The sequence below is a fragment of the Apis mellifera genome, linkage group LG7, assembly GCF_003254395.2.
Source record: "Apis mellifera strain DH4 linkage group LG7, Amel_HAv3.1, whole genome shotgun sequence".
Lineage (NCBI taxonomy): Eukaryota > Metazoa > Arthropoda > Insecta > Hymenoptera > Apidae > Apis > Apis mellifera.
The window spans coordinates 1736527-1751882 of record NC_037644.1 but is presented as its reverse complement, the minus strand read 5'-3'; the positions used below and the strand labels follow the sequence as shown (position 1 = coordinate 1751882).

The window sequence follows — 15356 nt, the reverse complement described above, 5'->3', positions numbered from 1 at the left end:
CTTAATGTATTTTTATCTCATGACATCAGATGATTCCGTCATTTTAAATGATTCGTTTTTCTTAAATATTGAATTTAAAATATAACAAATAAAAAATTATAAAAATTTCAAAATTTATTACCCTTAACAAGATGCAAACTACATTCATGAATTCATTCATTAAAAGTTGTTCTAATTTCTTTATCATGATCTTGCATCGATTAATTTATGCAAATTTCATTCTAAGTATGTACATTACACAGTCTGGATCTTTATAAAAATATTCCATGCGCAACCGCATAATTGTATTATAGTTTATATACAAATGATCATCTAATCAACTTGAAAATAATTCATACCTAAATTTCACAAATGTATCATATATATTATATTATATTGTGTGTATATATATATATATAATTATAATATTAGAAAAATATTATCAATATCAATTTATCATTATCATTATTATCAATTATTAGACGTATTAGAATTTTGAAAAGACATAAAAAATCACAATGTTAGCCAATAGATAAATTAGATTATCACTGTTCATATTGCACCAGACAAAACGTTTATTTTTATTTTTATTAAAAGCATATTTTATATTTATTTTGATTAGAAAATTATGTATAAAAAAATTTAGCGATCTTATTCTTTTTAATTTATATATATATATATATAAATTATTTAATATAAATATTCAATATTCAAAGATATAACTGTTATTATGTATGATGTAAATAATAAAAAAAATATACTTAATTAACTTGTATTAATTTAAACATTTTGATAAAGTTCATGTATTATGCTGTAAATTGATTAAAGTATCATGTGTATACAAAATGTATACGCTCATATTTCGTTTCTACTACATAAACGAATAGTGGACACAACATACTCGCAATATGCGATAAGAATCCTGACAGTCAGTGGTCTTGGACTAACAGCTGAATCAGTTCAGTGTCGCCATTCGTGGACGTTTAAGCGCTCTTGATTTCTCTCACATTTGTTATCATTATCATTAAAATCTTATATTTTTTCGAACGAAAATATTTCAACGAAATCAACGTCATGTTAACACAGTGGATAGAGGGGATAGATTATTAAAATAAGAAGAGCCATGTCACACAGTTATGGTATGTTAAATTAGAATAGTAATTATTCAATTTGTAATTGAATTAATAAGTTATGGAGTTTAAATAAAATATATTTGAATTTTTAATTAAATTCTTGATTAAAAATATTGGTCATAAATTAATTCAGATAAATTCTTTTATCGTTTTATTGGGAGAATATTACAAAGCATTTATGATGTGAGATAGGGCGATCTGAAAATAACTATACCTGTACATGGGATTATCTGCGTAGATAGATTATCTATCGATGTTCTATCATGCATTCCATGTAATTAGACCTCAAGGAGTGTCGTTTGTTGATTAGACGTTCGTCGACTTAGGTTATTCGTAGCTGGATTTTATCGATGGAGTATCTTTTAATGTTTAAATAACTTTTAAGAATATTTTTAAATAGGAGTAGTAAAAGTTTGTTTAGTTTGATGAAATTTGACCAGATTTAATCAATTCGATAATTGGTTATGTTCACTTTAAATCAGAAATGAATCAAAATATTTATATTAGAAAAAATCATGTTTTAAAATTATTTAATTAAATATTTCTTTCAATACTTTTAAATTGTAGTAACAAATGTTTCCTTTTATTTACATTTAATTTCCATTTCAAATAATTGTTTTATAAAATTTCATTGATATGTCATTATTTTCATTTAGATTAAAATTAGATTTGTTTTCATTTAGATTTTTTTTTTTTCAAAATAAAAGCATTCATCATAAAATATCTTAAAAATTATTTTCAATCTTAATAATCATGCAAGTTCCATTTCTTACCTAACCTATTTGTGTATACTTATATATTAATTTAATTTAATATTTAATAAGAATTTAATATATGAATAATTTGGAATTTATTTCTAAAAAAACTACATTTCTTGCTTTTTAAACTTTTGATCAGTTCAGAAACAAAATTTATTTAAAATCACAAACGACGCATATATTTTGTTTGCAGACATTTTACTCGAAGAATCCGCAAGCGTATACACGGGCACGCGTTACAATCGCGTTACATGGTTTCTAGCGGCTTAGAAACGCGACGAACAGCTTTTCACAGAGAAGGGTTTAAGCACTCTAATCAAATCTACGATGTTAGTTTCTTGTCATTGCCCTCTCGGTTTGCACGCAAAAGTCTATTGGCACGTTTTTCAACGCAAACACGAACTAACTACTGAAGTTGTTGTTCCATTAGTGTAGCTACTTTACTTTTTATACTTGAAAATTTAGACATTTAAATTTTTCATTTTTTTCTCTTGTTCTTTAATGTAATAAAATGTTTATTCTATTAAAAATATTTTTTGAAAAAAAAAAATGTTTACGACAATTTGATCGTATTTAACTTTATGAATATTTTAGGTTAGATTTCAATGACTAAGGCTGGAAGTTCTAGGTTAAATTTCGTTTACATGTTGTGCTTTTTGCGTTTCTTTCTTGTTTTTTAAAATAATAAATAACAATATTTTTTAAAAAAAAGTTCTTTATATATCTTATTATCAATTTTAAAAATTACTTTAAAATTGTAGAAAAGATAATAATGATCAATATTATTATTTTATTTTTCAATGTCACTTTATTTATCTCTAAAAAAATATAATATAAATTATATATAAATTATTCAGAAAAATTTCGATAAAAAAGACAATATGAATTATTGATATATATAACTACGATAACATATATTGTTGTAACTTGAATGCGTCTAACTTTGATAGCTATGTTCTTAAAAGACTCAATTCAATCGTTTTTATCTCTATAATAATCTTTTGTCTAATCATCCTATATATTTAATCTAAAAGATTATATTGTTATATCAAGTTTTATATGCTGAAAGATATATAAGATTAGGTTTAATTTCTACTGAAGAAAAAATTAAAAATACATTTTATTGATATATTATATATCGATAAGTTATCAGTTAATTTTTATAATATTAATTTATTAGATAGTAGATTTAATAGATATAATAATAAAATTAATAAAAAATATTAAAAAGTTCTAAAATTTTGAATATTTTTTACGATTTCAATTTTTATACTAATCAACAATTAAAACAAAGTTCTAATAAATTCAAGTTCTAATCAATAATCGCAAAATTTGTTTTACATAACCTAATTTAAAATATTTTGAAGAATTAATCTAAAATATTATTATAAAAATTTATTAAAATTATTAATTAAAATGATTAAATTTATAATCGACTTTTTATTTTAAATCATTTTACTTTAAAAGAAATCTTATTTTACGATTTATGAATTAAATCACCAATTAAATTAATAATACGCATTGTCCGTGTACAATGGCGGACATAGTTACTAGGGAAAAAAGAGGGCGGTATTGTAGTAAAATGCGTGCAAAGTAAATAAAGAACAAGCGCGAATAACGTTTACCTGGTAAAACCATTTTGTTTTTTACTAGCGTTCGTGACTCGACAAGATTATTGTCCCTGCTTTATCGTTGCTATCGTCAGCGAACAAGCATGTATCATAAATTTTTCTCCGTCTTATAAGGAATGAACAACAATCGAATAAACATGTATGCGAATGTGAATTGCTTGTTTAGTGTATACATATATGGAAAAACTAGGATCTTAATAGAACTGCCATTTCTTTTCTACTATAGAATGAGGTAAAGTGATAAAATTGTTTTCCTTGATTTTTAATCTTAAACTTAAGATTAAATGAAATATTTTGTTTTTTATAATATACATTTAATATAAAGAATTTTCTTATTTTTAAGATAGCAATAATATAAATGATTAACATATTGATATTTTGTAATATTAGAGATTTATTTAATTTCTAGTATCAGTATATCAATATATCAAAAATATTTATGATTGATATTTATATTTGTGTTAAAATCAATTTTGAGTAGACATAAATAAAAAAATAAGAGCTAGAAAAAACTAATAGTGAGAGAAAGGATAATTAGAATTATAAAATGATATAGGAAAGTCTTAAAATATATCTAAAATTAAAAAATTAAAAAATTTTCCTAGTTTTTCTAATATTTCGTTTCTATGAATATCTCTTTGAAATGGAAATAGAAATTTCCATTTTCGTTACACGTGCTTCTTAAGATCCTCAAACAGGATGTTATGTTTAAATCTAATTTTGGTAAAATGTTTAATTTCAGGGGCGCAGTATGTGCCCGGCGTTGGGCTTGGCGCTGCACCCCAGAACAGGAGCTTCAATTTCGAATATATACCGAATTATCCACCGACCAAAATCGACAAATACAGGGGTGGTTCTGGTATACAAAAGAGAATGACTCAAAGGGAAGATACGTTGAGATTCGAGCAGGGCCGTATTAAGGCCTTGCAGGAAGAACGTTTGCATATACAGAAGAAAACATTTACTAAATGGATTAATTCATTTTTATTGAAGGTATTATAATTTTTTAAAATATTTTAATAAATGATATTAGCTACTTAAGAAAATTATATCTGCTTATTTTATGAATATGTTATATGAATATTTTTTCATATTCTGGAAATTAGTGAAAAAAAGTTTAAAAATAATATTTGGATAATATGATAAATGAAGATATTTATAAAAATGACTCATGTTATTTCATTTATTGTCGCTAGAATATCTGCGCAGAAAAGAATCCGGCGACTCGTTGAATCGATTACTTTCACTTTGCAGGCACGTATGGAAGTAGATGATTTATTCACGGATCTAGCGGACGGCAAGAAGTTACTGAAATTGCTGGAGATCATCTCTGGTGAACGATTGGCCAAACCTAACAATGGTCGTATGCGAGTACACAAAATCGAGAACGTGAACAAATCTCTAGCATTTCTTCATACAAAGGTAGGAATTAATTAATTGCTTTCTCACATATTATTTAAATTAGCATTAATTTTTCCGCATTGCAAACGTGCATTCAAGACAATGCGTTTCGTTCCCATTATATGATCATTAAATTAATTAATAATCATACGTGAATACTTAAAAAGTATTTTCAAATGAATGGTAATAAAATTTTATATTTTTTCGAAAAAAATATAAATTTAGGATTTAGATCTTTTAAGCTTTTTAAAAGATTTAGGATTTTATATAATCATTCTAAAATTCCTTAGTTTGTATATTTAGATAATATACAAACTAATGCATTACATTTCTAATTCCTTGAATAATTATAAAACTAGGGAAATTTAGAAAATACAACTTTCTAAAGTTGAGAAAAAAAATAATGTCTAAGAAAATTTAAAATATTGAATTTCACATTTCTTGAAAGAACAGAAAATTATACTTTATAATTGATTTCGAAGAACTGAGAGAGTTTTCTCTTTGTTCTTTACTTATTCTTAGTCTCAATAAACGCTGTTAATATTTCTATGAATTTTTTTCAACAGTTTACCAATATTTGCAATTCATTTTACAAATAAGACTTACTATTCTCGATATGATTAAACAAAAAAATCATTTGTTAGTCAATTTTTTTGAAAATTTTTTTTTCTACTTTAATTTCAACATATTCTTTAAATATAAATGATTTGTCATATTCGATATCTTCTTAATGAAAAAATTAAAAAATTTCTTTTGGAGATCTTCGATATTTTTATTCATTATATCGATAAATCTAATTATTCATTAGGAAATAATTCTCACGGTTTCACAATTGTCTCTTATTTCACGTCAGCATTATAATCAATTATTAAAGTTATATAAGGGATGCTGTTGCGCAAGCAAAATTTGAAATTTTCTTCAATAAAACTTTTCCTCATTAAACATTAATAAATAACTATATCCAGTTTCTGATTTTCATTTATTTGATCATTTTATATTCAAGCTATTAGCTGTTTTAACAATTGACATAATAAATTATTACATGTAATTATAAGTACACGAATAATTGTAGATAAAAAATTGATTGAAAGTAATTAAGTATTGAATTTTAAACTCGGTATAAAATTAAAAAAAAAACATCAAAATTTTGAAAAATATTTATATTATGATGTTAGTAGTACTTACTTTTTAATAACAAGAAAATTTATTCATAATTATCTATTATCGACACATCATAAAATGTTTAATTCAAGAAAAATGTAGATTTTTTTTTTTACAAATACAGCGCTTTAAAATTTTTTTGAAAAAAAAATGTAAAATCTAAATTTTACTAAATTTATATTTTTCTAAATTTTATTTTATTTTTTTCTAAATTTATAATGCAATTCGAGTTTTTTTTTTAAAAAAAACATAAAACCAACAAAAATATATAACAAATATTTTATATTTCTTGGAGCGTAAAGTTCTTTCCAACAAAATGTCTTCCGATTTTCCATGTCATTGCATAAGAATAAATTACAAAAGTCACAATACTTGGAAGTAATGTCTTTCAAACACGTCTTGCGCCTACGATCCCGTAAGTGCATTATGTCGCACCATATGCAGCACACATAAAACTATTATGTCATAAGCTACGAAGCGTAGAGGCCATTCACGAGGACTTTGCACTTGTAAGGATTCGCCACGAGTTCCGCGTACACGTAGGACGTCTTTTCTAACCTTTATGGTTATATACTTATCGATTATAAAAAGTGCATATAAATAATATATATATATATATATATATATAAATTTCATTAGACAATAATAATCAATATAATAAAATTTCATTTCATAATATTTTAGAAATAATTGAGAAGAAAATTTTCTTAATGTACAAAAACCAAAACTTATTATTTCTTTGATTATATAAAAATCTCGTAGAAAATAGTATCTTATTATTTTTTTTTTTTTTTAGTAATTATATTTTTTTCCATTTTCTAACCTATAATTAAGGATATTATTTATTATATTTTCAGAAAATAAATATAACCTATCTCATCATTGCTCTACTTATTTGACCCGGATTGATGCGAAATTCAATTAGTTGAATTCGAACGAAAGGAGAGAACTCGAAGAAATGAAAATACACACCGTGTCTTGCGAAATGTCAGGTCAACTTTCGTCAAATACTTTCGCGATTTGAAATTCGTCGCGCTTGCCGCGCCGATTTTCCCTAACTTTCTAAGCTGGATGAAAAATCGTTGAAACGTTTGTGAAATATATTTACATTAGTCAAGTATCATCTTTGAAAAATAATCCATATTCTATCTAGGGGAATCTAAGTAAGAAAACATTGATCATCATTATTCAATGACATATCACGTGATAAAATATATCGTGATTGATTTGCGCGCCGAATTCGATTAGGTGTGGTTGTTCATGAATTTGGACGTTAAATATTGTTATTACGCTTCTTCAAATAATCATTGATGATTTATTACTTAAATTTATCTTATCAAGTACAATTTAAAACGTTTGATTAATAACTTTATGTAATGATAGTTATGTAACAATGTTAAAAAATTATTTGAAATTAAGAAAACAAATTTTTATAAATATTAAAGAATTGAATGATTGAGATAATAGGTTAAGATAATAAGATAGAAATTTTTTTTATTATTATTTAAAAAATAATTCTTAAGCAAAAATTATAACTTTAATCCATAAGTAATTTTTAACATTGTAAGTAATTTTTTTTTTAACTTATTTCTTTATCGAAAAATTGATCGAGTGAATAATTTGCAAATGAAAAGTTATGCGTGGAAAAGACATGTTTTACGCGTACTTATTACCGCTCCTTCTTGTTACGCGATTTGTGACGTTACGTAAAGCATTTTGCTAATCGCGTATAAAAAGTGTAAAATATGCGGACGTGATCTTAAACGAGCATTAAATTTATATACCTATCTCGTAATCGACGCTGAAGTTTTCAATTTAAATTCTACATATTGTAATTGTAATTACAATCCATGTAATTACATACCTTCTGTCTGTTGTTTTATTTCCCAATAATAACTATTTATAGCTATACGAATAACATTGCTTAATTCAATAGTAAATAATATAACAACTTTTTGTTATTTCTAATCTATTGATGAAAATTTACAGGTAGTATTGGTATAATGTCGATAAGAGAATTTTATAGAAATATCTTTTGAAATTCAAATACATTATTCTTTGTTAATTTAAGCATATAACATTACAATTAATGCATAGTAATTGTCATTTTTTTATTATGATATTATTATATTAAAACAATTTTTCTAAAAGAAAATTTGTGAAAATTTAATTCATGGGAAATATCAATAAATATTAGAACTTGAAGGTTGATATATAATATGATAAAGAGGAAGAGGACGTTATGCTAAAACTTGTAAACTATGCTTAGGATAATGTAAAGTTCGAGAAGTATTCTGTAACTATGCCTCCAAGACTGATAATAGTGGATGCCTCTTGCTAAGGGCTGTTCCCATGACTGAAAGAATCCGTGCCGATAGTAATTAGGGGGATATCCTTAGGCCATTCTAAGAAACTATAGTTTCCGTGAAACTTAAAACAGTCATGAGAACAATATTTCTCATTGTCAGTGTCTAATAATTGTAAAATATATTAAAGAAATTAAATATATTATAGAAATATTAAATTATTATATAGAGATATTAAAATATTATAATATTTATATATCTGCTAATATATAATTATATGTCTCCTATGTATTGAAGTTTAAAATGTTAGATAACTAATTATTCAAGCATTGAAATGTCTAAAAAAGATTTTAGATAAAGTTTAAGTTTAAAGGAAAAACTAAAAGCTAGAAGAGTTAAGAGAGCTAGAAAAGCTAGGAGAGCTAAAAAAGTGAAAAATTATTGTGTAATAAAAAAAAAAGAAAGAGGGTGAAAAAGGATTCACAAAAAAGTGAGATAACGAAAAGAATTACATAATAACAAAAAAATTTTTTATTCAATATTATCATAATAATCATCATATCTTATCTAAACGAAAGAAATTGAAATCAAAGAATTAAAAACAGAAAGATAATCTCTGAAAAAAGGACAGAAGGACAAACCATAGGCAGGATCAAAGGAATGAAACTCACAGAAAGAGAGAAGGAAGGGTCAGCGACCGAGGCGAAACTTGCTAGACCGTGAGTCCCGCAGATGTGAAATGAAACCAGACGGCACATACGTTGCTGGTGTGTTGATCATTTCACGTTAGACACTATTCCGCCATAACCACTTACAAGAGCCTGTCCACAGTCTGGACCAACGCCTCTGGCTACCTGTGAACATTCAATGACACTGATTCCCTGATATTTTTCTCATGAAACCTATGATTCAATTACATTGATCGAGAATCATGTTTTATATATTGATTTTGCCTTAAAAAGATTAAAGATCTAAATAATTAATTAGAATATGATTGAAAATTAATTCATGTTTTAATTCTAAAAATTGGATAATTAAATATTTTAGAGATTTAATTTGATTCAAATTAGAATAAAAAAATACATATTGGAAAATGATATTAAAATTGTGTTTGATAAGGAAACGGATATTAAAATTGATAAATTTGCTTTTAAACAAATAATATTATATTACATATGTACAATTATTAATTCTAAACAATTAAGTTTCTAATCTTACTCTACATCATATTTCAATCTACATATTAATAATACATATATCAGTTAGGTCATTTTATAATAAATATCATTTAGTAGGTTATTATGTTGTTTTATCTAACCAATAAAATACTTATATCAATATAAAATAATTTCCTTATATTTTTTCATATGCATATGTGCACACACACACACACACATACACATATACATATATATAATTAAAAGCATGCTTGAAAAAACTGAACAAAAAGTTTTGGTGAAAGTACAGACAGGAGAACGTGTGACTTGCATTTCTTAACAATTATCGTGAAAGGAACTGAGAATCAGAACAAACGTGTCATATTATATATATTTAGCAAAGAAAAAAAAAAAAAGAATTTGAATAACTGTATGATAACCTTCGTTTTGAGACCACGATAAAATAAGAATCTGGTAAACAATAAATTGGAACAATCTCGTGTTATCAGCAATAAGCTAATGTCACGAGAGTAATTGGAATGGGGACATAGTACAAAGATCAGGAAAATAATTATAAAGAATTTTGTATAATTGCCCATGAGTTAAAATATTTTTATTTTTGGTAATGATACAAAATCATTGTTATTAATTTATTTAAAGAAGAATTTATATTTTTTTCAAAAGAAAATGATATCACCAGCATTTATAGGATTTACGTAGGAAGCATGATTCAATGTTATTATGAATTGATTTTGATGTAAAACAATTGGAATTCGTCTTCTTTCTGCTATATGTTCAGTATATTTTTTTGAAATATATATTGTAATTTTTTTTCTTTTAAAAATTTGAAATCAAATAAATTTACAGAGTAAATAAAATATAAAATTTTTAATTATTAAAAATTAAAATGAATATTATTTTTTAATAATAATTCGATAATTCATAAATTTCTTACATTTTTTTTTCAATTTTTAACTTAAACCATGATTTTATATCGGTGACCTCGTATGTATTCCCAAGTTTCTCTTTTTAATATCCGCAGAGAAAGCAATATACGATGTTTCAAAATTCTATTCATATTTCTATTCATTATCGAACAAAAATATACAGGATTTAATATTCAAAAATATTGATAATGAAAATGTTATCATATCAAAATCATATATGAAAATATTTCGTTGATAAACAAACAGCCACGATTTTGAAACGATCTTTATATTTTATCTTATTTCATCCTTGCTATTATATTTTTGTATTTATTCAAATTTTTCTGAAGTATAGATTTTTTTTAAAATAATTTCATCATAAGATAGTAATTCGCGAAATAAATGAATCGTGGTAAAGTCAAATACAGTCCTAACTTTCTTCTAATAGATATCTTTTCATCATTAAATTTCTTATGAAATTATTGTTTACCAATTTATATTATATTTAATATTGTTTTATATTCTGTTGCATAACATTGTATTTTTTGTAGATAATATTTACATAATTTAAAAATTTTAAATTACTCTCTATCATAATAAATATTAATATTACAAAATAAATGATAAATAATTTTGAGATAATTTTTGAAAATCATCATAAATTAATATTTAATTTTTTTAGTTTTTAATATCTTATATTTTCATATTTTTTTTATTTTTTAAAATATATTTATATTTTATTTAATTTATGTCTTAATTTATTGAAAAATTGAGATTAAGAAATAGAGTTAAAAAAATAATATAAAAAATATTGATATCTTGTTTAATAATAATTACTAAATGTTTAACACAAGTGAAGTATTGAATTTTTCAAGAAAAAAAATTATCATCTTAAATTTGCTATAGCATTACCATCTACAAATCGTTGCATTGCCATTGGCCAGGAACGAAATATTGCGGAATTGCTGATCAGAGAGTGGAACAGCGTTTCTCGGTCGGTTCATCATTATGAAAGTTGATTTATTTATTTCGTAGTTGTATTATCTGGATATTATAAAAGATTTTTCAATCAATTTTGTGCATTATAAATATACAAGATATTTTTGATTAAAGAGTTATATAGTATTATTATTATATTATATATTTTTTTCTTCGTTTTTTTTATTTAAAATAGAACGTAAATGGAAAAAAAACAAAAAGATCATATAAATAATTGTCAAAAAATTTAAGTAAATGATTCATTAAGAAATGATTCAAAAGAAATAAACGAAGAAACAAATAAATAATAAGATATAAAATAAAAAAGATATTAATTTCCTGTTTTTAATGATTTTTATTACTAAATTATTTGACTTAGCAAAAATTACATTTATTATTTACTTGAAAAAATGTAAATATTTAAATTTATGTGAAAATTAAATTATTTATTCATTCTTGTCACTTTAAGATAAAAAAAAATAAATAAGATTCATAATACTTTTTAAGATATTTTTATTGTTGTAAAAAAAATAATAAAGAATGTAATAATTATATTCTTTAAGAGATAAGTTTTACGTTTGGTAAGCCAATAACTTGAAGAAAGCAGAAATTTCTCATATTTATAGTATCTTATGCAATAAAGTTCATTTATTAATGTTTCAATGCTATGATATTAAAGAGATACAAATTTCAATTATATTCAAGTTAATATCATTAAAATTGATAAGAAAAATATATATAATTTAAAAATATTTTATTCAATTCTATTAAATATTTTTAGCAATTGAAGATTTGATATTGCCATGATTACAATAATTCATATTTTTTATCACGATATATTTCAAATGTCTTTATATATGCAATGTATTTTATATTTCCAATATTTTTTTTTATTTTTTCATCAATCAAATTTTCGGATATAAGATTATATGCAAAGTATATTACAATAATCTATATCGAAACTTTTTACCATTTTTTTCATAATCTTTTATCTTAACCTTACATTTTTATTTCAAGCAAATCAAATGTTTTTAAATTAACGCCATCTAAGAAAACATCATGATTTGTCAATACTACTCAAAGTAAAGGGAGCAAGAGGGCAGCATATTTCAAATTCACTAGTAATTTTCATCCACTAGATCTTTCCTTTTTCTCCTGTTTGCAAGACTCCTGTTTAAGTCAGGCCGCGTAGCGGTTTTCCTACAGCATCGTTTACAACTTGCGACGTACATTCTTGGCAGGATTGTGGAATGTGGATCGAAGGCACGCGAATGTAAGCTCACAAAAGGACATTCTTGATCATGACCGTGCAACACATGTGGTGCACCACGAGAGTTCCGATGTTTCGCCATCGTTTAAGGAATTGAACGCCTCAGATGAGCTGCTTATTCGCTTTTACCATTAAATCTGTTGAACATTCTATGTAATCTTTCCGAGTTGTTATCATTTTTTTTATCCTGAATTATTTTTGTGCTTGTTATTTATTGTGATTTGTGTTAAAATATCTTAAATATGATTTCTAAAAAAACTTCTTTATAGTTTCAATAATATCAACGTGAAAAGTGCTTTTGAAATACGTAGTATTCTATCTTCTAATTTTTGTTCAACAATAGTTGTGGTAAGTGCAATTAATTTAAAATTATTTAATTTTTTTGTTTTTAAATCATTTTTCTGATTTTTTGTAATATACAGTTCTATTGAAAAAATTTAATAATTTGTTTCTTGATTTTTATTTTGATTTTCGCCTAACTTTTAAATCGAGTACTTGTAAATTATTGAAATAAATCATATTTGATCATATTTGATATATTTGCTTTATGCCGGTTTTTGTATGCTTAAAAAGTTATATTATACATTATAGCGACATTATAACATCCGACAAAACAAGTGTTCATAAATGAATGTAGGATAGTGATAGTCGATCTATATATAGGAGTTGCATTCTACTAAATGCATTAAGAATGATTAGTTTCATTTCATAGGCTTCATGTAGTCTGTGGACTTGTTTGTTTATTATAATTCTGGTGGAATTAATTTCATTTTTTGATTTATTTTATCAAAGTGAAGAAGTGTTAAAGTGAAAAAGTGTTAAAGTGAACATGTGGCTTATTAATTTTTATTTTAAATTTTAGAGATTTTCCAAATTCTTATCAAATCTATATATAATATATATAATACATAATATAAAAAAGTAATTATAACTGACATTTTTTTATATAATTATTATTTATATAATTTTATTCTCCGATATTCGTTTTTTATACATACATATTTTTTAATTTCCTAACTAATCTCACTTCTTCAAGCACATTTATTCACATAAATTTATTCGTATAACGTGATCTACATAAAAAAAACCTATTTTTATAAAAAAGTTAAGATAGCATTTCTCAGATTAAACACAGTTCGATAACGGTGTACTTAATTAAGCGAAATAAATGAACGAATAATCGGATAAATGTTATGAAATGTATGTTTAAGGATTCATATTCAAACAGGATAGCTGTCTAACAAGAAAATGATGCGTAAAGTTACCGGAAAGAATCCTTGAAATTAATCGATTAATATTTGTTATTTAGTAATTTACTGTGCAAAATTTGATAGTTTATGGAAATCATTAAATTATACGGGATCTTATAGATTATTAATTTGAATAAATACATACTATGAATATATTTCTTTTAAATATTCTTTTAATAGATAAATATATCAATAAGATTTTTTTATAAAATCAATTAAGATTCAATTATTATCATATATTTTCTAATGATTAGAATCTATTCTTTTCTTAAAGATACACTTAACCTAAAAATTCTAAATGTCATAAAAAATTCATTCATTTAGCTCTTTTAAAAATTTCTAATTTTTTCACAAATTTTTTAAATGTATCTTTTATTATTATATTGAAAGTATTTTATATACAAAATATACTCGAATATACCTAATAAAAAGAAATCTTTATTAAAGAATATTTTCATCAAATATGTCCTTGATTCTTCTTGATTCAATTAAATTCATAAAAAAATAAATAAAAATAAAAATGAAAAAAGAAAATAAGAAAAACCGTTTTGCTGGTCGGTAGAATGGTACTCGAGCTGCTGACGTACCGTGGCTTATAACAAAAAGCAATCGGCCGATGAAACGAGTACCGGTTATTTAACGCCGTTGCCTTTATACCTGCTTATTGGTTGGCCGTCTTGTTGCACGAGTTTTAACTGTGCAACCCCACCTTTTCACTGGATGTAACAGTACCGTATTCCCAGTCTTACTATGCAGTCCAAGACTCATTCATTATTCATACACCATTCGCTGATACTCTGGCTGTTTATAACGTGATCGTATGCAGTTTAGATAATGGAAATTTGAAAATCGATCTCCGTGCACTTAAAATTATCAACAAAATATAACAAATATCAATTTATCAATAAAATTATAGTATAAAATAATCATAATCTTTTATATACAAATGTATAAAACAAAATTTTATATAAATTGTTAACTTGATAAGATAATAATATAATAAGATAAATATTATCTTTATTTTTAAAAAAATTTTTTAAAGTTATAATATGAAATATTGCATATAAATTATATTTAGTTTTTTTTTTCTTCAATTATAAATTCTTGATATTTACAATCATGCAAAATGAATAAAACTAAGAAAAGTCATTCTTATATATTACCTGAGAATTGTAACCATTGGCTGATAATGACTCATCATCTATAGTTATCCTTCCTTCAATCTCGATTCTATGAAACATTAGAGATGATCAGAGTTTGATGAATTAAGTGGCAAAAAATAATAAACGGGACAGTGATGTGGTTAATGCTTGCTTCGTTAACTATTATGTAGATTCTCAGATCTATTATTAACGAGTGATCACATTGATCGTTATATATATGAGTATTACAAATTATATGACAGG

General features: G+C 24.2%; 1 protein-coding gene across 2 annotated transcripts in view; it reads left to right on the top strand.

Moving 5' to 3' along the window:
- The first annotated feature begins 927 nt into the window (after nt 1–927).
- LOC413332 (spectrin beta chain, non-erythrocytic 5) overlaps nt 928–15356 on the top strand; it is a 31208-nt gene continuing 16779 nt past the window's right edge. The window contains exons 1-3 of one of the 2 annotated variants that reach the window (XM_006558798.3): nt 928–1118; nt 4244–4494; nt 4756–4923. In XM_006558798.3, the coding sequence (XP_006558861.1) occupies nt 1103–1118; nt 4244–4494; nt 4756–4923 (435 nt within the window). In that variant the 5' untranslated portion in view covers nt 928–1102. The remainder of the gene's footprint in view (nt 1119–4243; nt 4495–4755; nt 4924–15356) is intronic. The other variant, XM_006558799.3, reaches the window with a different exon arrangement.